The 23,965-nt window shown below is 55.7% G+C and overlaps 8 protein-coding genes across 8 annotated transcripts; 5 read left to right on the top strand and 3 right to left on the bottom strand.

The window, feature by feature from the left end:
• Positions 1-1,444: 1,444 nt before the first annotated feature.
• MFIFM68171_08777 (U6 small nuclear RNA (adenine-(43)-N(6))-methyltransferase) lies at positions 1,445-3,065 on the top strand (the record flags this gene model as incomplete). Its single annotated transcript, XM_071064196.1, has 4 exons — positions 1,445-1,665; positions 1,731-1,854; positions 1,916-2,081; positions 2,131-3,065. 4 exons carry the CDS (start codon positions 1,445-1,447, stop codon positions 3,063-3,065), a joined length of 1,446 nt encoding a protein of 481 aa, XP_070920297.1.
• A 220-nt stretch (positions 3,066-3,285) lies between these two features.
• Positions 3,286-4,499, top strand: MFIFM68171_08776 (XAP5, circadian clock regulator-domain-containing protein; the record flags this gene model as incomplete). Its single annotated transcript, XM_071064195.1, has 2 exons — positions 3,286-4,116; positions 4,176-4,499. 2 exons carry the CDS (start codon positions 3,286-3,288, stop codon positions 4,497-4,499), a joined length of 1,155 nt encoding a protein of 384 aa, XP_070920296.1.
• A 163-nt stretch (positions 4,500-4,662) lies between these two features.
• Positions 4,663-5,121, bottom strand: MFIFM68171_08775 (ABC transmembrane type-1 domain-containing protein; the record flags this gene model as incomplete). Its single annotated transcript, XM_071064194.1, has 1 exon — positions 4,663-5,121. The coding sequence occupies one exon, from the start codon at positions 5,119-5,121 to the stop codon at positions 4,663-4,665; it is 459 nt and encodes a 152-aa protein (XP_070920295.1).
• A 2,480-nt stretch (positions 5,122-7,601) lies between these two features.
• MFIFM68171_08774 (uncharacterized protein) lies at positions 7,602-10,789 on the top strand (the record flags this gene model as incomplete). The annotated part of the gene is made up of 3 exons (XM_071064193.1): positions 7,602-8,125; positions 8,423-9,972; positions 10,128-10,789. The coding sequence occupies 3 exons, from the start codon at positions 7,602-7,604 to the stop codon at positions 10,787-10,789; spliced, it is 2,736 nt and encodes a 911-aa protein (XP_070920294.1).
• A 268-nt stretch (positions 10,790-11,057) lies between these two features.
• On the top strand, positions 11,058-11,306 carry MFIFM68171_08773 (uncharacterized protein; the record flags this gene model as incomplete). Its single annotated transcript, XM_071064192.1, has 1 exon — positions 11,058-11,306. One exon carries the CDS (start codon positions 11,058-11,060, stop codon positions 11,304-11,306), a length of 249 nt encoding a protein of 82 aa, XP_070920293.1.
• Positions 11,307-12,328: 1,022 nt separating this feature from the next.
• On the top strand, positions 12,329-14,883 carry MFIFM68171_08772 (Ankyrin-1; the record flags this gene model as incomplete). Its single annotated transcript, XM_071064191.1, has 2 exons — positions 12,329-12,774; positions 12,834-14,883. The coding sequence occupies 2 exons, from the start codon at positions 12,329-12,331 to the stop codon at positions 14,881-14,883; spliced, it is 2,496 nt and encodes an 831-aa protein (XP_070920292.1).
• Positions 14,884-15,370: 487 nt separating this feature from the next.
• On the bottom strand, positions 15,371-17,063 carry MFIFM68171_08771 (Ribosomal RNA large subunit methyltransferase H; the record flags this gene model as incomplete). Its single annotated transcript, XM_071064190.1, has 2 exons — positions 15,371-16,005; positions 16,067-17,063. 2 exons carry the CDS (start codon positions 17,061-17,063, stop codon positions 15,371-15,373), a joined length of 1,632 nt encoding a protein of 543 aa, XP_070920291.1.
• A 3,101-nt stretch (positions 17,064-20,164) lies between these two features.
• MFIFM68171_08770 (GED domain-containing protein) lies at positions 20,165-22,339 on the bottom strand (the record flags this gene model as incomplete). Its single annotated transcript, XM_071064189.1, has 1 exon — positions 20,165-22,339. One exon carries the CDS (start codon positions 22,337-22,339, stop codon positions 20,165-20,167), a length of 2,175 nt encoding a protein of 724 aa, XP_070920290.1.
• Positions 22,340-23,965: the final 1,626 nt, after the last annotated feature.

Genomic DNA, 23,965 nt, shown 5'->3' with positions numbered 1-23,965 from the left:
TCTCGCGGTGCCAAGAAGTCGACCAGGGTGGGCTTGGGAATCGGGTGGTTTCCGCCCGAGCTCCTTTCCCGATGTGTTAGGTCCCGGTCAGGTCGGGTGTTGGGGAATTTGCTCCCTCGTTGTCTCCCGTCGTAGCGACTGCTTCTCTGGCCTATCGATAAGAAGACTGGGCCGCGCGGGACAGCGATGATTGGGGAATTGACGGCGGGAGGAAGGGGGCGTGATTTATATGTCCGAGATGGGACGACACGGGCAACTTAGATATCGTGCGAGGGGCGAGAATGAGACGACGGGATGTCTCGAGCACCTCATACATGGGATGAATGGTTGCTTGCTAGTTTAAGTACTTTGATGTTTTAGTCGTATGCAAGGCACGGATGTGTGTGGCTTTTGCGCAGCTGTTGCCGGCAACGGGGAGGGTTGCTGCCGCAGGTATGACCTGCGAGCTGTCGCCTTTTTTACAGCCTCGTTTTGCTTGACTGGATGACATTTCACATCCTAGAGTCGGACACCGCTGCCTGAGCCTGTTGCTGCGTGTGCCCTTTGCATACAGTCCCATTTGGCGGTTGTGACAGGGGTAAGCAATCTGGAAGCTGCCGGAAAGGGAACCTGGCGACAAGGATCATGCTGAATCCCCACAGCTTGGCCGGTTAGCTCGAACGGCCCGTGATCGCTACAGAGACAACCAACAACATGTCGAGGAGCTGTGAGTCGAAATCGCCGAGCTGCAGTCTACGCGGCATTACAGGCAGCCAACAAGGCTGAGTGTGGCGCCACCCAATCCCATCACATTCTCGGTAGACGACCGAAGCCGGCATCGCCGCTATGTGGCCACTGGAAAGGTTTGGTTGTGATGGCAACATTCGGCGGTCCGCGTTGGGGAGGACAACCCTGGAGCGGATCAAATGGGGGCTGAACAGAGGGGTACCGGCATTCCAGAGGCTCCTGTCAGGTGGATCAGTGCGGGTCCTTCAGCCGTTGACCGCTCCGACGGGCATGCTCAGTGGCGTACATTTTTAGGTGTATCACTGTCACGGTGGATGCATGTGCTCACGAGCGAGAGTCTGTGAGGTGCTGACCTATTAGAGGCCGGCGAGCAGTTTTAGAAACAGGCAAAAAGGGAGGGGAGGGGTTTTGGTACTGAACGAGCCTCAAGAGTTTCTGCCGATCTTGATAGCGAATCGCTCGTTGTAGTGGAATCTTGGGTGGGTAGGAAGGCGAGGAATTGCTGTAACCACTCTGGTACAGTACCAAGATCTTGCCACTCGTGAAGAGCTGTTTGCACGTGACCGGTCCGGGGGTCGTAATCGAAAATAAACTTCTAAGCTATCCTGTAATTACGGTACGTTCCGTGCACAATCATCTGGAACTTCTGACATCATCCATCACCACTCACAGGGTATTCCGGCTTGGATATCTATGGAGACGAGAACCCGGCATTATCATGGCAGCCAAGAAAAGGAAAGTGCCGGATGATACGGCCGAGCCGGGGGCAGGGTCCGGAACCGGCTGCCAATCTCGGCCCGGGACCTGGCCCGACCGCAGCCTACGTCGGTCGCATTATGCTGCGGCCGATGTTTCCTCAGATGGTTACTATCGGCGCCTGTACGAGACTGAGCCTGACTTTAGACAACTCGCAAAGCAAGATGCTCAATTTGCTTCTGTGTAGGTTGTTCGTTCAGATTGCGTCCGTTGCTGCTCCGCCCTCGCTGACGGTGACTTGCTCGCAGCCTAGTGGACAATGGGCAGCTAGATTTCAGTGACCCTGCAGCTACCATGCAGCTCACAAAGACGCTGCTGGACGTCGACTTTGGCTTGAAACTGGAGCTCCCCGATGATAGGCTGTGTCCCCCGGTTAGGGTTCCCCTTGCTTCCCCACGTCTTGGAGTTGTTGGCCCGCTGACTCTGGAGCAAGGTTCCTAATCGGCACAACTATATCATTTGGCTGAAAGACCTGATGGATACAACGTCGTACGCTCAAGCTGGCGGGAAGCTGTGCGGCCTTGATGTCGGTACAGGCGCAAGCTGCATTTACCCTCTCCTGGGAACCGCCCAGCGGCCATGGTGTTTCATCGCAACGGGTGAGCCCTACCGCTAATGAGTGAAAAAATGGCGCTGACCTACTTCCAGACATTGACGCCAAAAGCCTCCGTTATGCCAAGAGAAATGTCGAGCTCAACGGCCTCGGAGACCGAATCCGGCTTCTCGTGCGGAAAGCTGAAGACGCCTTGGTACCGCTCGATGAAGAGGGTATCGAATCGATCGATTTTGTGATGATGAACCCGCCGTTCTATGCCTCGAAAGACGAGATGCTGTCGTCAGCAAAGAAGAAGGCGCGGCCGCCACTTTCGGCCTGTACCGGTGCTCCGGTAGAAATGGTCTGCGAGGGCGGCGAGGTCGCTCACGTCGGTCGGCTGCTGCAAGAGTCTTTAGTCCTGCGGGAACGGGTTCGGTGGTATACGTCGATGCTTGGAAAACTAAGCAGCGTTGAGGTGCTCGTTGAGCAGCTACATGCGAACGGAATCGACAATTTTGCCGTCACCGAGTTCATACAGGGGAACAAGACGCGGCGGTGGGCGGTGGGCTGGAGTTTCGGGTCCATGCGGCCGGCGGAGCAAGTGGCTCGCGGCATGAAGGCAAGCGTCTGGAAGAAGGTTTTGCCGCTCCCTTTAACTGCCGACCTGTTAGCGCTCTCTGCCAATAAGCCAGTCGACCACGTGATTACACGGATTCGGGAGGTCGTAGGGTCCCTGGAGCTCATCTCGTGGGCGTGGGAGGCGGAAGCAGCAAGGGGGGTGGGAAGGGCGAGGGAAAATGTTTGGAGCCGGGCTTGGAGAAGGAAGAGGCGTCGAGAACAAGCAGGTGCAGGGAAGCCGGAAGCTTTCGGCCATGCCGGTGCTACACCTGGCGAATGTTGCCGCCTTGGGTTCGCGATTACAGTCGTGGTTGGCAAGTCGGGGACATCTGTCACTCTGCATTGGCGTGAGGGCCACGACCCCTTGATTTTTGAAAGCTTAGGGGGCTTCCTCCGAGGAAAACTTAAGGAGCTCGGGGAGGGGAACTGACCGAAGGGTGTAATTTCAGGCTGGTAATTACAGAAACTGGGAAGCCCCACTTATACGTAAAAATCCATGGTGTATTTCTGACACTCGTCATGTGTAATATTACGGGGCCCCTCCGACAACTCACGAATTTCAGCCATCGTTGCAACGCAATTTCCACGTGCGGTTAACTTATCCCTTGTTGTAGTCAAAGATCGTGCCAGCAGCACCCGGCTCCGCCACCATGTCGGACCAGCTGCAGCCAGCGTCACGATTCACGCCGCAAAACAAGACCACGCACGAGCGGCTCTCGACCAACACGGTCGGGCTGGTCGCCCTCTCCGATTTTCGCAAGCGGCGCGCCGAGGTACTCGAGCAGCAAGAACGCGAGGCGCGCGAGGCGACCCTCGCTCGCACAAACACGTCGACGCCCGACCGGTCCCTGACTGCGACACCGAACAACGCGAGCGATAACAGCGAGGCAGAGCGACAAAAGAAGAAGAAGAAGCGGACCAAGGCCCTGGTGTCATTCGGGGACGAGGAGGAGGACGGCGGCGAGCAGCCCCTGGCTGTTACGCCGCGTGGATTCGGAAAGAAGGACAAGGAGAAGAGCGCGGGAGGAGACGGTAAAGATGATGCCGAAGCTGCAACGGCCGCGAAGGGTGGCACATCGGGCGATGACGGGGACACGAACAAGGACAAGCACCAGAAGTCGTTGGCCAAGGTCACGGCCAACTCTTCGGTCGGCATCGTGCCCCGCGCCTTGACAAAAGCGGTACTGCGCCGAGAGGCTGCCGAGAGAGAGGCGCTGCGCAAGGAGTTTCTCCTACTGCAGGCGGCCATCAAGGCTACCGAGATTGCCATACCGTTCGTCTTCTATGACGGCACCAACATCCCTGGCGGCATTGTGAGGGTCAAGAAGGGCGATTTTGTCTGGTTATTCTTGGACAAGAGCCGTAAGGTTGGCGCGCAACTTGGGGTTGGCGCGGAAAAAAGTACGAACGCGAGGCGTGATTGGGCTCGCGTTGGGGTCGACGACCTCATGCTCGTCAGGGGCAGCATCATCATACCACCTGTAAGTCTTTCAGGTAATCACTGGTCCCACACAAAACATTTTGGCTGACATGGGCGTAGCATTATGAGTTCTACTTCTTCATTATCAACAAGACGGTCGGTCCTGGCAACAAGCTTCTCTTCGATTATAGCGCAGAAAGCCCCCGGGCCGATTCAGCGGTTGCCGGCTCCGGCCCTGCCGGCATCAGGGACACGCTTGATATCTCGGAACTTGAAGGAGCGTCCGATGACCCGACATTCACCAAGGTGGTGGATCGGCGATGGTATCAGCGCAACAAGCACATCTACCCTGCCAGCGTCTGGCAAGAATTCGATCCTGAGAAGGATTACCAGAAAGAGATCCCGCGGGATCCGGGCGGCAATGCCTTTTTCTTTTCGAAATGAAGCTTCTTGCTGGGCATATTGACTGACCGACCGAAGCGTGGTGGGGTGGGGGTTGCTGCACAACGCAGAGGCGCCGGCCTTTTTGCCTGGACGGCTGATTTCAGACTGTGCTCGTGTGAGACGATCAGTGCAGCTACAAAAAAACCTCAGAGTGTGCTTACTTTCATCCAGTAAACCGCCAGAGGGCCCAAATCAGAAACGCCAGCGTCCATCCCGGCCAGAAAATCAACAATAATACGGCATTGCCACCAGGCCCGACAAGCATCGTGTAAAGCTCAAACTCCAGCCTCTTGCGGAAACGCCTGGATGGTTTGCAATCCCATAGACTCCAGGCCACGTGCCGAGACAGGGCTACCATTCTCGCGACAAGGATCCTTGAGACGAGGAAGCTTCGCCAGGCAATGCTTTTACTTGCCAACAACGAGGCTGCGGCGATGAGGCTAGCGGCGAAGTAGGTGCGGATAAGGAGATAGAAGGCGGCCGAGCTCACAAGCTGCTGGAACTGCAGCGCGCCATTGGCGAGGGGATATAGGGCAGAGATGACATCGGATCGTTGCTGGCCGCTGAGGGAAACGCTCGAGGCGGTTCTCGGGGCGGTTCTCGGGGCGGCAAGGAGGGCCATGCTGTGTGGTTGGAGCATTGGGGACGGCCGTGGTTGTGGTTGTGGTGATAATGGTAGTAGTAGTGATGATGGTGGTAACGATGGTGACGGCGACGATAAAAACTCGTCTTTGAATCTGAACAGACCCATGTGTGGGAAATCGAGTGGCTTCCTTTATGTACTTGTGGCGGATACGACGGAATGAGGTTCTATCGAAACGAAGCACCGTGGACCCTGGCCCCCGCCAGCGAACAAGCTGGAATGTCTTGGCACCAGTCGATACCTGCTGGCTACATGCCGAGCCGTTTCCGGCTGCCGCCATTCGTCCGCATGTTTGCAGTAGCCCACCAAGGTCACTGTTTGGTCCCACGTCTCCCAATCCGCGGCTCGCAAGTTTCGCGATGGGCGCCCCCTCACATTGCCGCCGTCACCAACGATGCCGGCGGGGTCGCTGGTGTTTCTGTTGGGTATTGGCATGGTCGGATGTGGACCTCTGAACCCCGCGTTGAGGGCTCCGCACACGTGGGGGTCTTGATTCGCGATCTCAAGATCGCTGCTTGGTCCCTTGGTCCCCTGGAGATCTCCGTGGTGTGTCGCATTGGGGTTGGACGCTGGTTGGACTGGGAAACAGAGCCTACATGAAGGCCATGCAGGGCCAACAACATGGGGTTAGTAGCGTCCTGTCGTTGAGGGGCTTAATACCGACATCGGGTCGAGATCTCATCCAAACCAGCACCGCAATATCTAGGCTAATTGCCATGGCATCAGGCCTACCAATGTGTCCGCCTCCTCTTCATCCTGTCAATGCCGGATCCGAACCGGTTTCGGCCCGTCAGCTTAGCGCTCGGGGTGTATGGGGCAGCCGGAAGGGAGCATGGGCGCAAAGCGGGCCTCCCTCCTTCCAAGAACGTGCATCGGGGCCCCTGCTGATTGGTCACGCAGCGGGCCATCACCGACGTCATGCTTCGGAGGATTCAATCCTACCTAGTGAATGTGACTTGATATGGGACGTAAGCGGGAGGGCCCCATCAAATGGCCGCTTTTTTTTGAATGGCATGTCATCGGATCTTCCTGCAATTTGACGGTACCTTCTTAAACACATGGGAAGAATCCGGTCAGCCACTCTATCCGTGGAATGTCGCTCTCACGCCAGATCTTACCGGCTTCTATCTCACCAAACCTACTGGCTCAGATTGATTGAACCGCTCTGTACGTTAGATATTCTTGGCTAGAGGGCAAACCTGTTAGATGGAAAGTATGTGGGTGGGGAGCAAATCCACAGTGACGGATCTATGGATCGCTTATAGATACTTAGCGTCCAGGAGGAATAATGCAATCACCGCAGAGCTTGCCTTTTTTAAGCATTTTCTGCCGCTGCATGCTCGTCTTTGATGTTGTTTTATCAACCGACCCAGCGCCATCATTCATCATTTATCGGTCACTGCCGTTGAAGACAGATGCTCTTGGCTGGCCGTGGCCCACTTACTTGAAGCTTGCTGATTATTGCGTCAGGCACAATGTCAGTAACACCTAGCTGGATCGTAATGAAATCGGACGATAGTAACTACTTGATTTTTGAATTATAGTCTTGGCCGCCGGTGTCGTCCCGACTCCGTACTACAGATTTCCAGTGTTTTAGTCAGATTCGACCAGTTTTGCATCGTGCCATGGACTCTACGGCCATTCAACAAAAGTTGTTTACCCGTGGCTGATCCCTTATGACGAAAGGGTATTCGCACCGCCTTGTTAGTTCCCGTAACAGGTAGTCGGCAGGCGCTAGCCGTTGCTTTGCCACCCAATTGTTTTCTGCTTGTAAGTGAAGGTATGGCTCCTAATTCCCGTAGCAGAGCTGTTCAGCGGTGAGCACATCACAATATATAACAGTCCATGCATCCCTGTGATTCTCTCCAAGGTGCTAAGTTAATGCCCTGGTGCGAGTGAAGTCCATTTTGGCCAATGTTTCATCTCTACATATATTGTTCGGACAAGCTTGGTCATTGCGTGCTCCCATTGGCGGCCGGTGCACTGGCCGTGCGATAAACAACCCGTATAGTAACTCCAACTACTACCAAACAAATAGAACTTCACCCGAACGACCCGTTCACGTGCCTTGGTCAACATCTAACAGCGTCTGTAACTCCCTATACCCAAAGAACCGACATGATGACCTCGCTGTCACACCCTCTGTCCTCGGATAGTCTCCATGTTATTAGATCCGGTCCTAGTTGTCCATAGAGTTGTCCAGGAGAATATAAGTCTCTTCACTTTTTCACCTGTAGCCATTTGTGCCACCCTTTTTCTACGGCTCAGTATGCGTGAGATCTTCTACCTAACCACCAACCTCTTTAGCAAGACGGACACACCCTTGAATGACAATGAGCCCAAGCACATTGGCTGTTATCCTAGCAGTCAGGGTGTGATCTCTTCACGAATCCCTTCTCAGACAACGACTACGACGACGACGACGAAAACAACAAGCAACACCAAGACAGCGGGAAAAGATGGAGGCTCAGGCTCCTGTCCAGATCCCCGACATCATGGCCTGGATCAGGGCTCTTGAGCTTCCCGAGCAGATCTCTGCCCTCGACATAATCAATAATTTCCGGCACTTGGGTATGGAGCAGGACGGAGTTTTTGCCCGGCTCCCCAGCGCTCAGGAGGTGTCCGCCGCCGAGTACTGGGACCACGGAACGGCCATCCGGAAATGGCTCGAGCTGCAGCCTCACGAGCGGCTCAGGGATGAGCTCCGGCAGGTTACAGCCATGAGAGCGGCACTGCGGGGATTCGGCAATATTCAGCCAAGAGTCCCAGCCCGCCTCCCATTGATTGATACCGAGGGCTTTCCCATGGCCCCGGTCCATGACGAGTGGGACGACTATGCAGCCTTCCAGCTTTCCAGGGCTCTGGAGGATCAGGATGACCAGGGAGCCCCAGCTGGCCCGGCAGCCCTCAATTTAGAAGTTGAAGTGGACCTGGGGCTGGACTTAGGGCCAGGGCTTGGATCGGAACCTGAACAGGACGTTGGGTTGGAACGGGAACAGGACATTGGGTTGGAACCGGAACCGGGAATTGGGTTGGAACCGGAACAGGACGTTGCGTTGGAACCTGGACAGGACGGTGGGCTGGAACCGTGGCTCGGGTGGGAACCGGGGCTGGAGTGGGAACCGGAACCGGGACTTGGGTTGTGGTTGGAGCCGGAGCCAGAGCCACAGCCGGAGCTACAGCCCGAGCCACAGCCGGAACCGCAGCCAGAGCCACAGCTGGAATCGCAGCCAGAGCCACAGCCAGAGCCACAGCCAGAGCCACAGCCGGAGCCGGCCAGGCAGGCGCGCCCAAACATCACCGACTTGCTCAAGAGGAACGACCACAACTGGTCTGGGATTGTCGAGGACTACAATGACTGCAAGGAGCTTACCGAGCAGTACATGGTCCTCAATGATAAAAAAGGCAGGACCTTTGTGCCTAACTGCGATGACTTCCCGGAGGACAAGGAAGGACAGAAGGCGTTGGCGCGCGAACTCTTCGAAGCCATCTTCGACTTCTCGGATGCCGTTGACGGAAAGCGGAAGTTCAAAGGTAGAAGGCGGGTTAACAATGCTGCTGGAGCGGGCGAAGGGGCGGGGCGGGAAGCTGGGAACGACGAAGAAGGGAGAGAGGAGCAGAATCAAGACCATCCCAATGAAGAAGAACAGCAACCTGCCCAAGAAGGTCAACAGCTAGCCCAGCCCGCTTCTGACCCAGCGAGAAACTTTATCGAGACGACACATGCCAAGCGCGTCAGGGCCTTGAGCAATCTCGAGGCAGAGCTGTTGGCATGGGAGCTCCTGTTTGCCATTCGCAGGGCGCAGGAAGGCGTCGTTGGCATCGCGCCATGGATCGAGGCGTCACATTGGCACTACGAGAGGTACGAAACCTTCCGCGAACGCTTCGACATCGTCAAGGAGAACTGCAGGAAGTCAAAGTCCATGGTCCACGGGCTGATGCAGTCGCCATTCATGAACCGGCTCACAGCAGCACCTCGGCACGAAGCCAAGACCAAAGCCGACAACAAGAAGTGCAACAACAAGCGGGACGGACAAATCAAGCTTGCCCTTGATGTCATGAAGAAGGGCATCGCTACCCTGGGTGACGACAACAGTCCGGTTTGGCGCAATGAAGCGTTGAATGGCCCAGCCCAAGAGAGGCGGGCGTCACCGCCGAAGAGGCCACGCGGTCGCCCTAAAAGGAAGAGAGACAACGACGGAGAGGAGGAGGAAGATGAGGCTGAGGCGCTTCGGAGCAGGAAACGCGTATATCGTGGGACCATCGAGTCCAATGTGGCCGCTCAAGCCGCCCCTGTCCTAGTCGCCCCTGTCATTCCCGCGGCCACTCGTCGACACGGCCAACCTCCGCATGCCGGAGTAACGGCCTCCAACGCACAGGATCCATCTCTTAATCCGGCTACCAGTACAGGCAGTTCCCTTCCTGTACCTACCATACCTACGGGACAGAGCTCCCAGCAACTAGGGGGTTTGACCTTTCCGGTGCCAGGCCCAGCCCAAGAGAGGCCGATGTCACCGCCGAAGAGGCTACGCAGTCGCCCCAAAAGGAAGAGAGACGACGACGGAGAGGAAGAGGAAGATGAGGCTGAGGCGCTTCGGAGCAAGAGACGTACATATCGCAAGACCATCAAGTCCACTACGGCCGCTCAAGCCGCCCCTGTCCTAGTCGCCCCCACTATTTCCGCGGCCACTCGCCAACGCGACCGACCTCTGCGTGCCGGAGCCACGGTCTCTAACGTACAGGATCCATCTCTTAATCCGGCTACCAGTACAGGCAGTTCCCTTCTTGTACCTACCATACCTACGGGGCAGAGCTCTCAGCAACTAGGGGGTTTGACCTTTCCGGTGCCAGCCCCAGCACCAGCCCCAACAGCGGCCGCGGCACCGCACCAGACAGCTCCCGCCCTTCCTATACCACCCACAGTGCAGAGCTCTCAGCAACTTGGGTGTTTGACCTTTCCATTGCCAACCCCGGGGCCGCATCAGACGGCTCCCACGGGGCAGAGCTCTCAGCAACTAGGGGGCTTAACCTTTCCGGTGCCGGCCCCGTCACCAGCTCCGGCACCAGCCCCGGCACCGCACCAGATAATACCCGCCTTTTCTATATCGCTTATGGGACAGAACTCTCAGCAACTAGGAGGCATGACATTTCCGGTGCCAGCCCCGTCGCCATCCCCGGCACCGCACCAGATAACCCCCGCCTTTTCTATATCGCCTATGGGGCAGAACTCTCAGCAACTAGGAGGCTTGACATTTCCGGTGCCAGCCCCGTCGCCATCCCCGGCACCAGTCCGGGCACCAGTCCCGGCACCAGCCCCGGCATCAGCCCCGGCACCAGCCCCGGCACCAGTCCGGGCACCAGTCCCGGCACCAGCCCCGGCACCAGCCCCGGCACCAGCCCCGGCACCAGCCCCGGCACCAGCCCCGGCAACAGCCCCGGCACCAGCTCCGGCACCAACCCCGGTACCAGCCCCGGCAACAGCCCCGGCACCAGCTCCGGCACCAACCCCGGTACCACATCAGATAGCCCCCGCCTTTTCTATGCCATCTATAGGGCAGAACTCTCAGCAACTGGGGGGCTTGACCTTCCCGGCACCGGTCCCGGCGCCGCATCAGACAACTCCCGCCCGTCCTATGTCGCCCATTGAACAGAGCTCTCAGCAACTAGGAGGTTTGACCTTCCCGGCACCAGCCCCGGCGCCGCACCAGACAGATCCCGCCTTTTCTATGTCGCCTATGGGGCAGAACTCCCAGCAACTGGGGAGTTTGACTTTTCCGGCGCCAGCCCCCGCGCCGCACCAGACCGCTCCACCCTCTTCTATGCTGCCCATGGGGGGCCAGAGTTTTCAGCAACTGGGTGGTTTTTCCTTTCCGGTGCCAGGCCAGGCGCCGTACCAGACAGCTCCCGCTTTTCCTATGATGCCCACACCCGCGGGACAGAGCTTCCAACAATTGGGTGGTTTCACTTTCCCGATGCCAACCGTGGCGTCGCACCAGACAGCTCCTGCACTTCCTGGGCACCTCACACCCATTGGGCAGAGCTTCCAGCAACTGGGTGGTTTCACCTCTCCGGTGCCGGGCACGGCGCCGTACCAGTCAGCTCCCGGCAACGGATACGCGCCGCACGATGCCAGTGATTCTGAGCGGCGTGGTGACCAGAGCTAAGTATCCTTTGGTGACCTGGAGGAAACGTTTCGGGTCTGTTTGTGATTGATGACCAAAGTCACGGCTTCTTTTAGGAGCGTGAATGCTTAGGAGTCAATTCTCTTTATTACTTAAGTTTCGGCCAGGTAGGGTTCGGATAGACGTGTTGGGACAAGCGCTCTAGGGTCCTGGAAGCATAACGGTCAGGTATTTCTATTAGGACTTCTGCGGAAGGTAAATGTATTATCGAGGAATTCATTTCATTATTATCTCTTATGCTGTGTGATTGTCTACTGATAATGTGCAGAAATGGGACTGTGTTTGCATGTGTTGGACCAGAAGAGGCCATGCAACCATGTCAAGTACCTTACCTAACGCTTGTAACCAGATTCACCTGACAAACCTGGTCTGAGTAGTGAAGCTTGCAAAGCATTGGAATACTCAGGTAGTTAGTATACTGTGTTTCAAAGTAAAGTTATTAACTAGTACTTTGATAGCAGTCTCTATCAATCGAATAGCTTAATGACTTGAGTACTGTGATACATGAGCGCAAGCATGTATAATTATAACGTTATTAAAGTTCTAACTGTCCGCCCATTGACAAGACTGGTACTACTAGTAGTGGGCCCAGCATGTCATGCAGAAACTCATGGAGCTGAGGTATCTATACAACTGTTACAGACCTTGTGGGATTCGGTACAGTATATGGGCTGGCCCAGCTTATATATATATCACGCAATTGTATCTGAGACGCCGCGGTTGTCATTGATCGACTGGTCAGGGCTGGCCAGACCCTTTAGCTTGGCTATAATGATGGTGGCGTATGTCTGTTGATGCAGCCGCGAACCCCGCTTCTCGCCACGCTGGCTGATGAGGGTCGTCTGCCAATAAATGGCCTGATGTGGCGGAGGAGCCAACCCAGATTTGGACTATTGGCGCCTTAACGAACTTGGCGGTCACCATCCTTCTTCAGCGCCGATTTTGCAACGTCAATGTTATCGGGGGAACGTTGATAAACATTGCCCGCTGCTGTTTACCTTACCATGTTGGATCCGATCTCCCTCGCGACCGGGGTTACGGCGCTGGTTGCTGCAGCGTGGAATATCTCAATCAGTGTAAGAAATCTACAGACGAAATTCCAGAGAGTGCCTGAAACCGTCTCCGGGCTTGCTGCAGAGTTCCGGGCGACAGCCGCCGGTCTCGGTCAGCTTGACAGACTTCTCAGGTCGAGGCCGACTGCTTTGCTGGGAAGCGATGGCACCGTGGCTGAACACCACCACCTGCTGCAGTGCCTCGACGCCGTGACCTTTGAGATGGCTCGGACCTTCTCTCTTATCGACGTCGAACTGACCAAACTGACCAAGGATGACGCGCGGCTCCTGGCTCTCCGCTTGCGTTTCTTGTGGGTCGAAAGTGATCTCAATGGATACATGGCCCAGATCAGAGACCAGAGGTCATCGCTCGTGTTCCTCATGCAGTTCATCCAAATGTACGCCGCATCCTTGAGTCCCCAACCTACCAAGGCCTGTCCCCGTTGACAGATCACAGGGCCAAGATCGACGACATTCACCGCCAGTTTCAGTCAGACTCACCAGGCTTGAGCGCCCTGCGGCGAACCGCCACAAGGGCCAAGGAGTCTCGTCGTCCCTTGCCGAAAGCACACCAACAAGCCACTGCCGAGCCTTGCTCCTTAAATCTCGACGACATCTTGCAGAAGAATAAAAGCTTCCCAGACCTCGCTAACATTGCGACGCCGACCAACGGGGCAGCTCCTCCGCAGCAATCCCAACCAGGGGAGAAGGCGGAACCTCGACTCTCAACGACTACCAGTTCGTCTATCCCAACCTCTGGAAACCTCAACTCGGGGAAAGGGAGCCCACATCCGCAGGCGGCTTGTGGCCTACCCGGAACCCATAACCCAGCAACAGCTCCACGGAAAGCCACGCCGACATTTGTTTCCCATGAGCTTCATTACGCCGTTGCCAACAACGACATCCAGCGGGTGGCGCTACTTCTCGACACCGGCCATAATCCTCTGGGGTTGCCAACTGATCCTTATGGTTCCATTCCTAACGCAAAAAAGACACCCCTCGCCCTGGCAGCATATTTGGGCCGAGAAGAAATCATGAACATGTTCCTGCAGCGTGGCTTTGCCTTGGCGCTAAATGAGATGATCGGGACTGACTTGCCTCCTCTTCTCGCCGCCGCGTATGCGGGACACGAAAAGATGGTGCGTCTGCTCCTTGATTCTGGCGCAAACCCCAGACTCCAAGGCGCCGGAGGCACCACCGGCCTCTTCTGGGCCTCTTCGCGTGGGCACACGCGCGTCGTCGACCTCATTTTGCTTACCCCTGCCCGCAACGACATCAACATGGCCAGCAGCAAAGGTCTGACATCGCTCATGATAGCGTCCCAGCACGGCAGGCATGAGGCGGTCCGGCTCCTCCTGTCGCATGGCGCCACCGTGTTCGCGCTCAACGCCAAGCGCCAATCCGCCCTGCACCTCGCCTGCCACTCGGGCCATTTCGAGAGCGTCGAGCTGCTCCTTGCCCACGGTGCCCGGACCGATGACGCCACGGCGAACGGCAAGACGCCGCTCCTCTTCGCCGCCATCTCGGGCCACGCGGACGTGTGCCGCCTGCTCCTGGAGGCCGGCGCCTTCGCCAACGCGCGGGACGCTGAGGGCAAGACGGCGCTTCACCACGCCTCGTTCCACGGCCACGGCGACGTCGTCGAGGTCCTGCTCGCGCACGGCGCGCCGACCGAGACCGTCACCTCCCAGGGCGACACGGCCCTGCACATCGCCTGCGAGAAGGGCCACGCCCGAGCGGTCGGCGCACTGCTCTCGCGCGGCGCCGGGCTAGAGGCGACGCGGGCGTCCGACGGCCTGTCGGCGCTGGGGATCGCCATGTGGTACCAGCGGCGCGGGGTGCTGGCGCCGCTGATTCTGTTCCAGACGCAGCGCGACCCCGTGGGGTACCCCAAGGAGACGGCGCTCTACGCCGCGGCGGAGTGGGGGCTGGGCGAGGCGGTCGATGCGCTCCTCGAAGCCGGCGCCGACATCGACGCGCTCGACGCCCACGGCCAGACCCTCCTGGCACGAGCGGCGAGGGAGGGCAAAGCGGATGCGGTGAACTGTTTGCTCGAGAAGGGCGCCGAGGTGAACAAGGCTGACAAGTTTGGGGCGATGCCCATCCACCGAGCGGCGAGGGCCGGCAACCTGAGGGTAGCCGAGTTCCTATTGAGTGCAGGGGCCGATGTCGAGGGGAGGGATGCCAAGGGGTTGTCACCGCTGCATCTTGCGGCCGTCTATGGAAGTAAAGATATGGTCGAGTTCCTGGTCGGGCATGGGGCGAATGTTGAGGCGACGGCGGGAGCGGAGAGCAAAAAAAGGCACCTGCCAAGGACCCCGTTGGTGCTGGCAGCGGAGCATAGGAGGGCGGATATCGTGGGCAAGCTGTTGGGCCTAGGGGCTGTGTGTGGATATGTGGGACCGCGCAGACGGCAGAGTGATGCCATGTTTATTGCCGATGCGGGCGGGAGGGTGGAGATTGTTGTTGATGTTGTGGTGAAAGAAATGGTGGCTGCACATTCATGAGAGTCATTATTAATACCATGGTTCGTATAAGACGTACCGAGTTGTCAGTGGTCCGAGCGGTGGCTGGCAGATGGAGCAATCCAGCACCTGTACTAACTAGTTGGGATGAAACAGAGCATCCAGGTGACGTGTCAAACTAATAATACGGAGGAGATTTGCTTACAGCATGGTATTCTGCGCTGATAAAACCTGTGCAGTCTTGGATTACAAGGGGCTCAGATCTGCTCCATTTAGCAACTGCTCAGACCGGTGACCTGGCTATGATCCGCACGGGCATCTTGAAAACGCTTGGAAACTTTGTCTCTGCGAACATACATTGCCCGCACTGAAGCATAACAACATAGCGCAGTTCCATTCTTATTCCTAGGAACGTGTAAGGTTTATGACTCAACAAGTATAGCAGCAAGCTCGATCTCAACCGCCCTTGGCGTGGCTGCCGCTTTGATCATGGCTATTTGAATTCTCAGTGGCCGGCCCCCATCGTATATCATTCCGCATCCACAAGGGCCTTGATTCTGGCGAGATTAGCGGGTGAGATTTCGCGGTTTGTGTCGACATGCTTCGCGGGCTGCTCATCTAATAGCACCGGAGAAGATTCCGCCTTTTGCTTGCGCTCCCCGACAACCCCCATCGAGACCACCCACCCCTTCTCTAGGATAACTTTTGAAGTCGTCCCGTCCTCCCTTTCCCCCAGCTTCGTCAGAGCTCCAAAAGGGATGCATGCAATATCCCCGCTCGCCCGCTTAGACCCATCCGCGTCATTCGCGGTGGCTGGGTTGATCTCATGTTCAATCACCTGGAGCCACATTCCCGAGTTTAAAACTTGTGTCTCATCGTCACAACCGGGCTCTCCCCATGTTTTAGTGTCCCGAGAAGGGACTTCAATCTTGTAACCGCCAGGTGTTCCTCTCATGGCCAGCTTTAAGCGAACGGCTTTCTGGCAGATGGCAGAAATTTCGTTCTTGACCATGTTTGAGTTACGGGTGAAAGCAAAGCGTATCACCGGGGACAGAGCCTCGGCAATCTCATTCGTAACTCCCTCAACAAGACGTTCGAGGTCTATCAAAGGAGCCGCAACATCAATGGTTGCAGCTATCCACGAAGAGAGTGTCATGTCGTTCACTGCCGGACATAGAATCCTTTAGTTGGGCGGTTCTAACGCTTTAAATTATGGGCGGCTTACCGTTGTGTATTTCCAGTTCTTTCTCCAGAGCGCGAAGGCGAGTCTCGGGCCCGGAGATTTCGTGATGCTCTTCACTTCTTAAAAATGCCTGGAGACCAAAGGCACGTAGCCCGGGACGGAGGATCCGACGAAACAATAACTGGAATATCTTGGCCATGATCCGGCATGACCGCTGTCGAGTGCTTGCGCGGTTCCAGATATTGGTAGAACAAAATCTGTTCCACTTCCTGGGTGCGTCTGGCAAAGGGCCGAGCTGAACAGCAAAGCTCATGGAAAAATCCAAAATGGACGTCCGTAATGTCTTAAACGCAGTCTTGATGGCTTTTTCCTGATTCTTCAGTATCGTATACTCGCTGATGGGCGTAGCTTGTGCGTCCTTCTTCCCCCGAGCTTTCGTAAACTCGCCGCCCCCGCCCGCTGCAAACTGGACTTGTGTGTTTGCAGTTTCTAGCTCGCGCTCCAACTGCTGGAGGCGTTCCATGTTGGCAGCTATGTCCTTGATCAGGTCGTCAACTTGGATGCGGTGCTCCAGCTTCAGCCTGGCTTTCTCTAGTTCGTGGATCTTTTCCATGTGGCTGCACTCGGCCACTCTCGAATTAACCTGCCGTTCTAGAGATTGGTCAAGGCTCACGGCAACCCGGTCTGGCAACTCGTCCATCTTGTCGGCCAGCCTTCGCACGCTGTTCCAGAGGCTATGGAGCTCATCTCGAAGATCGCCATAGTTGTCGTCCGGTTTTGATTGGGGTTCTAGAGCGGCCGTCGAGTCTACAACTGTCTCCGCTGAGCGACGCTTGCGAGCTAAAGGTAAACCGGACCAGCCTCGTAGCACTTTTGGGTATGTCTGCTTAGAAGCCGAAGGACGTGAAGCCGAAGCAGGTTTGCGAACCCCCCAGCGGTTGCTCAAGAAGCCATGGCGGGTCACCCTTCGGCTCTGGAGGCCCAGCGGGATCGGCTCACGGGGTAAGAAGGGAGCTAAGTTTGTGATATGCCGTTCCATCAGCGATGACTGATTGACTGATCCTGGATGAAGCCTTAAAGTGCATGAGATTGATGCTCGAGATAGTGGCAGTATTTGAGAGACAGAGAAAGGGGGATTGTGGAGTGGGCAGAAATCTAACTGTGCAATTGCAACAAAGCAGGGCTACCGGACGTGGCAACTCTTGGAATCAGCGGACCGATTATCCGCACCAGAAACAAAGAGAAACAGGACTTCCTTGCGAATGGTTTTCATTCAACGGGCCGTGTTTGGCTACGATACCCTGAACGGGACTCAGCCAGGCTTCGCGCTCAATCCGGTAAGTCCATCAGTACCTACGTACTATACCGAGTACGAGGCTGGGCCAGTGACAGGAGTCCGACCAACTCTTGTTGGTCGGGCACCCGGAAGTTTCATCGCGTATGCTCTGTGGGCAGCTTTCCTACATATTTAACTAGTCTCTTCTTCTCCTCCTGCGGTTGACCCAGGCAACATCTTCAGACTCCAACAAGCCCACGTCTGGCAGCCTCTGACGAGCGCCTCACACGTATGACACAAATCGTAATGGATGCGATTGTGTGCGAGCACAGCTACTAATAGCTCACATCCAAGCAGACGTAACTCGTCGAACATCACATTTCGTAGGTGCCTGGCCAGCTTGACGTCAGGCTCACATGCCCTAAGCCCTGTTTCTCTCGCGGTTGAACAAGAGGACAGTGGCGATGGCCAACACCCCGCCAGTTGGCCGGTGAGGGACTGGGAATTCAAGAGAACACGTGCTCGGAAACACTTCCCATCGTAGCGGCGCGCCAACAAAGCCCTGGAATTAACACCAGTTGAGTTGGCTTCTCAGTTAATATCCCCCGCAAGCCGAAGACGCTAGCTGGCATCGACGCTAAGATAAAGTATGGCGGGGATTGGGCAGTCTCGACGCAAAGGATATGCAGCAACGCTGTAGGTGCGTGAGCAGCGTGGCTGTTTCGTCCGGTGAACTCCAGAACCTAAACTTCCTTTGTCGGCCGGGGGAATGTACCATCACGTACCCTAATGGAGCAGCGACATTAGCCTGCCGTGGGAAAGGGGTCCCAGGACGCATGAGGAATGATTTATGGAAGCTAGAAACATACCGGCGCGGTTCACTGAGAAGTAAAACAACAAAGCACCTACTTGTATTTTAGGGTGGGAGAATGATTTAAGCGCAATGGTGCATCACTAGTGTGTGTCATGTGCAAAACAAGGCGTTGCGGTTGCGCAGATAAGGTTCGCTCGTACCTAGTTTTTCGGGACCACCACAGTTGCTTTCATGAGCGGCCACATTGACCACAGGATCGATGTTTTTATTGCGTGCGTTTGAGGCGTGCGTATAAGTAAGCTATCGTCTTGCCATATGTATCTCAGACTCCCAGGCGGCGTAAAGGAGTCACATTGTTCTTTTTGTCTCTCCGTTGCCAAGAAATCAACCGCATACCATCCTTCCTTACAAGCAATGAGTAACATGAGGGAATGCCCGGCCAGCAGCCCGGACGAGTGGGTGCAGGTGCTACCCCCCGCGCTCTCCGATCTGCAACTGGGGACGACGGCGGCAGGAGAAGATCTTCAAGGCTCCCCTGCGGGGGTCTGTCCACATCCCCATGACGATACAAATTACCTTGATGGCCTGGATGGATGCTGCAATCGCTGCCAGTGTCAAGCAAGACCATCGCTTCCTAACGCACCTCGCCAGTTAGTTACACGCGCGAGCGGCACAGCAATGCAACCAGCGGGGGAGGGCCACGGAGGAGAGGATAGGGGCGGTGGAAGTAGAGATGACGACAAGGAGCGACAGGCATTGCCGGCCCGGCTGCCGGCTACTACCACCACAAGGCCTCCCGGGCTAGATACCACTCCAGCAGCATCATGGGCTCGCGTCATGTACTCGTTCACGGCGGAAGCGCCCAACGAACTCTCTGTTCGAGCCGGGGACATAGTGACCATTCTACAGCGAGGTAAGCCGACAACCCCCCTTCTTCCCCTTGTCCCTCTTTACATATAGTACATCTTGATGTTCTATGGCGACGCGGAACCATACCAGGACAACCAGCAGTTCTGACTCAGGTTTTGGTCTATTAGGTTGGTGCCTTGTGAGGGCCGTTAACGGAAGCATCGGGTGGGTGCCGAACAATTATATTATGGAGCACCCGTTGAGGTTGGGGCCCAGAGATCGACTACTAGGCCGAAGGGACGCGTTGGGCCGCGCCTCGTCGACGCGAATAGAACCGCACACGAAGCAACATCCGTCATCGCCACATCCTCCTCGCGATGGTATCTAGGTAGTCATCGAAGATGCGGTTCCCAGAGCATGGTTCGGTCTTTGTCAACGCGATACCGTATGTTGACGTGACACTATTGATGCTCCATCTCACCTGACTCGGGGGGTTGCTCAGATTTGCTTCATCTACTCGCCCAACTTCAGCCGTTCTTAAAGACGGAATGGCAATTAGAACGGTCACTCGTGCCAAATCGGCCTCCGAGCATTACCTTAACAATCCGAGTTCTCGGACTATAGGACTTGTTATCATGGGTTAGCTTTCCTTGTCTCACCAGTGATGAGCTATTTGATTCGGTCCGTTATCAGGTAGGCATCTTAGGTATTAATCTAACGATCATAACCACAGTAGAAATCGAGCTCCCCTGCCTTAAAACTAATCCTCTGTAGATTTTGTGGCTGAATTTTTCCCCTCTCCCCTTTGGCGCGATAGAATCCGGAAACCGTCAACATCCGCCATGATTTCCAATCTAGCCCCAGGACAGATTCGAATCAGCTGGTAGTGGCGATTCCGTAGCCACCTTTCCCTTCTTTTTTTTCTTGTCTTTTTTAAACCGGGAACTAAAACCGTTGTCCGTCGAGAACTCTTTTATCACTTCCTGGGGCATCGAACTAGTTGCCATTTCAGTCCTTTCAGGTTCAAGGCTTGGTAATGGCGCGTGTGGACTAGATTCCGGCGCGGGAGGGATCGGCCTTACAGACAATGAAGACGATTCCCATTGTGGCTTCGCATCATCGAGGACGTCAGAGTCGTTGCCAAAGTTCCCGAAGGAGTTCCGTCGGATGGATGAAACGAAGACGGAATCTGTGTACAACATTAATGATTAGTTCCGGGAACTGGATAATGAGTCATGTCGGCCTCACCTCCACTGATCCTTAAACCCACAAACCGTTTGCACGTATCCAGGCCGTTTCGTAGGACCTCGAGCTGCTTCTTGAGCTGCTCGCGTTCTGTACGAGTTTCTTCCGACTCACCCGCAATACGAGCGATTTTGTCGGCAGGCATCTGGTAGACCGACAAGGGGGACAAGATGTCATCCAAGACCGAGACCAGCTTGGCTTCAATCACCTCGACCGCCACATCGTCAATGAAGCGCTTCAATGCGACTTTGTAGTACGCATCTAGACAGTCTAGGGCTTCACTGGCTGCGAAGCGCTTCATGTCTGATTCGCTGCTCTCTGCCAAGGAGTTGGCAAGGTCTTGCAGGTTGTAATAGCTATTAAGGTAGACTCTCGAATCAAGTGTGCTGACGTTGAAGAATTCGCACAAGATCCTCTCCGGTTCCTTCCGTCTTCTCTCACGACGGATGCTCTGGAGCGTCTCGGTGAAATAGTGGTTGTATGTGATGGGATGCCCGTTCTGATGGGGCTTCAGCAACTCGGTGGTCTTGTCACGCATCTCCGTCAAGATGGCCTTCATGGCCGGTTCGAAGACCTCGAGATGTAACGCCTTGGCCGTCGACGCGTCGGCTGTGTGCGCGATGACGAGATCGAGGAAGCGGGAGGCAGCTTTCCACACTTTCTCCACATGTCTTCGGACGATGCCTTCCCACGGCTGAGACTGCTCAAGGAACAGGTCCGCCACTATCATCGGATTGAAGGTGCCAGGCAACTCCAGACCTCGCGTCCTGCGCATCAGATGCTCAATCCGCTCGATAAAGGCACTTCTCTGAATCTTGGTCGCCCTTTTGGGCGTGACCGGCTCAGACTCAACAGACACGGGCGATGCCGGAGCCGGCACTGTGTCTACGATCTCCCGGTAATGGCCACGGACGGATATCTCGGCAGCAAAATCCTCGTTCAGATTCTGGACAACCGCCCTGATGCGCTGCTGGTAACCTGACTCGGTCTTGGCGTCTGCAAAGAAGGTGTTGTTGTAATGCCCGCTCGCCGACGCCTTGACCAACGTCTGGAAGGCCTGGCTTAGGTGGACTAGGTAGAGGCGTTGCTCGTCCGGGTTGGAGCGTGGCTCCCCGAACTTGTCCAGTTGTTCTTGGCAGGACTTGAACTTTTCATTGATCTCGTCTATCACGTCTGGGAGTTCAGAAGCAATCTGGCCAAGAAGGACCTTGCTGAGACGGCCTCTCAGTCGGTCAATGCCAAGGGAGGAGAGGGGCAGTTCGGTCCATACTCCCGAGCTGAAGAATTCAGCTTCCTTGGTATCCCGTTCGGAGAGGCTCCACGAGCCCTTCTCAGAGTCCATGTTCTTCAACACGTGCCAGCCGTGGCGGAACTCGACCTCTTGGTTTCTGGCTAGGGACACATAGAGGGCTTCGCTGTCGGATCCGGGAGTCAACGTGTCGGGCTTGGTGATGACGCCCAGAGTTCGGTTGCCGCTTGTGTCCGCAGCCCGGGCCAGTTTCAGGACGACTTGGTTGGCAAAGTCGTTTTTCGCCGAGACGACGGCAAGAATGATGCATCGCGATTGCTTCATGTAGGATCGGACAACATCCTGGATGAGCTCTACGTCGGAGCTTGTCTGGTTCTTGGTCTCGGAGTGGATGAGACCGGGAAGATCGACGATGGTGAGATGAGGGCGGTCTGGCCCGGTGATCTCAATGCGGAGGATATCCTTTGCAAAAGCCCTGCCGTGGGCCGTGATGCCCATCTCAACTTTTGCGCTCTCAACCAGTCTAGGCAGGTCATCGAAGCCGGACAGCTCTTCGCGGAAGCTGCTGAGCGCCCTCTTCTCAGAGTCGGAGCGAGAGTCATGGGGAACAATAGAGACGGTGGCACTGATGTGCGAGGTCTTACGCAGGACCAATTCGGTTGGGAAGCGCGTGCACAGGTTGCTCTTGATTGGGAACGAAACGCCAGAGATGGCTTCCAGCACAGAGCTCTTGCCGGACGACTGATCGCCACAGACGATGATTTGCGGCAGCGAGACGTAGTTGTTGATGCCCTGCAGACGAAGGCGGTCGATCGAGTCAAGGAGGGTAAGCTGATCTTTGGAGCAGAGCTTGCTCAGGGCGTCGCTTGTGAAGGCCACCATCTTGGAGACGGCCAAGGGTGTTGATGGATCTGCAGTAACTGTGAAGTAACCGGATGGAGGGAGATCTTGGGTTCCGGTGGCTTCCACCGAGGGTTAGAAGTGGCAGAGGCGCAGGCTGATTTGCTTCCCTGGAAGACAGGCGGCGCTCTGGCTGTCCCAACTACAAACGGGTTCTTGGTGGGACGGATGTGCTCATATATACCCAGGGGGAGCGCAAGCAAGCGGGGGATGTACTTGGGATTGACTTTGTGTTCGGTGAGACGTGATTGAGTGCCGCCCGTTGGGGCCCCAGAAGGCAGATTTGGGCGCGAGCACGCGGGACTGTTATTAGGCAATGCCTGCCATTCGCAGGGACCGGATGCCCATCCGGGCCAACACAGCCAAACAAGCGCTTGGTGCGGCGTAGGCCTCAGTGCCGCTGGCCAATCTTTGGCCTCATAGCAAATCTTGCGTTTGGATGTTGGCCTTTTGGCACTGATTAGGCACTGCTGCGGCCTGCCCCGATGCAAGATTTGGCTCAGTTCAATCCATTTTCCCTACCGGATGCCTTGGGTGAGAGCTGCCGTCGTACGCATTCCAGTATCGCGGAACTGTGACCAACTTAGGTTCTGGCTGTTGGCATTATCTTGCGTTCCTACTGGACAGAAAAAAAAACACCGGAAACGGGCGTTGCGCTGGAGTATCGACTGGGCTCCAACATGTACATATAGTAATTAAGGTACCTTGTTGAAGCATCGCAAGTAAGGTAGCAAAGCCCCTTTCCACGGGTCGGACGTCGCAGGTAGATACAGATGTAGCCTATAGATCCGGACTTGCTCATCATTCTTCGTTTTTACCTTTTTCCTAAGCCTGCGGATAGTCCATAGCCCTAATCCGAGCTGCCGGATGGGTACATCAGTTACTCGTTGGGCAGCATTCGAGGAGTACAGGCACGTGACAGGCGATCGAAAGGGCCATAGCAGATACTCATCTCGTCGCTCAGCGTCATCACCGGGAGCTTTGCCCTTGACGAGCCCACGCGGCTGGTGGACGAGGTGTTGACTGAGGAGACGGATCCTTATTCGTGCGGTAGATCAATTTTAAGTACAAGCACTACAAGGTCTTAGAGTACGATAGACGGTATTTAGTAACGACCTCCGAACACAGATCTTGAACTAGGACATGGTGGATGTAGTTAGTTTTCAGGTATGCGTAGTGCACGAGATGGAAGATGTGGAGTGTTGGAAGAGTCAGGAATGCGGTCTATCCAGTCGGGGGGCATGACCATCTTATACCTGCGATAGGCTGGTCGGCTTATTCGTTAAGGTTTTACGCTGTCTATTTCGCAAAGCTTGTTCGATAAGGTTTAAAAGCTTATTTACAATGCCAGTGCGGAATACATTACGGTCACTGGTTGGAACGGAGCCTGAACACGACCGAGCCAGCAGTCCGAGCGGTAATTATGGAGCAGAACTGACCTGAGCAGCCTGTAATCAGATGAAATGGAGTGTCATGATGCTACGTTAATAGAGGGTGTTGCGTAGAGAAGAACTTCTCTTTCGAAATATGTCGATTAATTATCAGTTTAGTGCACATTTAATAGCGACCAATCTTCATGATGAAGATGTGATAGTAGTCGTGACAAGC

Source organism: Madurella fahalii (genome assembly GCF_045866475.1).
Source record: "Madurella fahalii IFM 68171 DNA, scaffold_5, whole genome shotgun sequence".
Classification (NCBI taxonomy): Eukaryota; Fungi; Ascomycota; class Sordariomycetes; order Sordariales; genus Madurella; species Madurella fahalii.
Note: the sequence above shows the minus strand (reverse complement) of the source record. Positions and strands in the feature narration are given on the sequence as shown.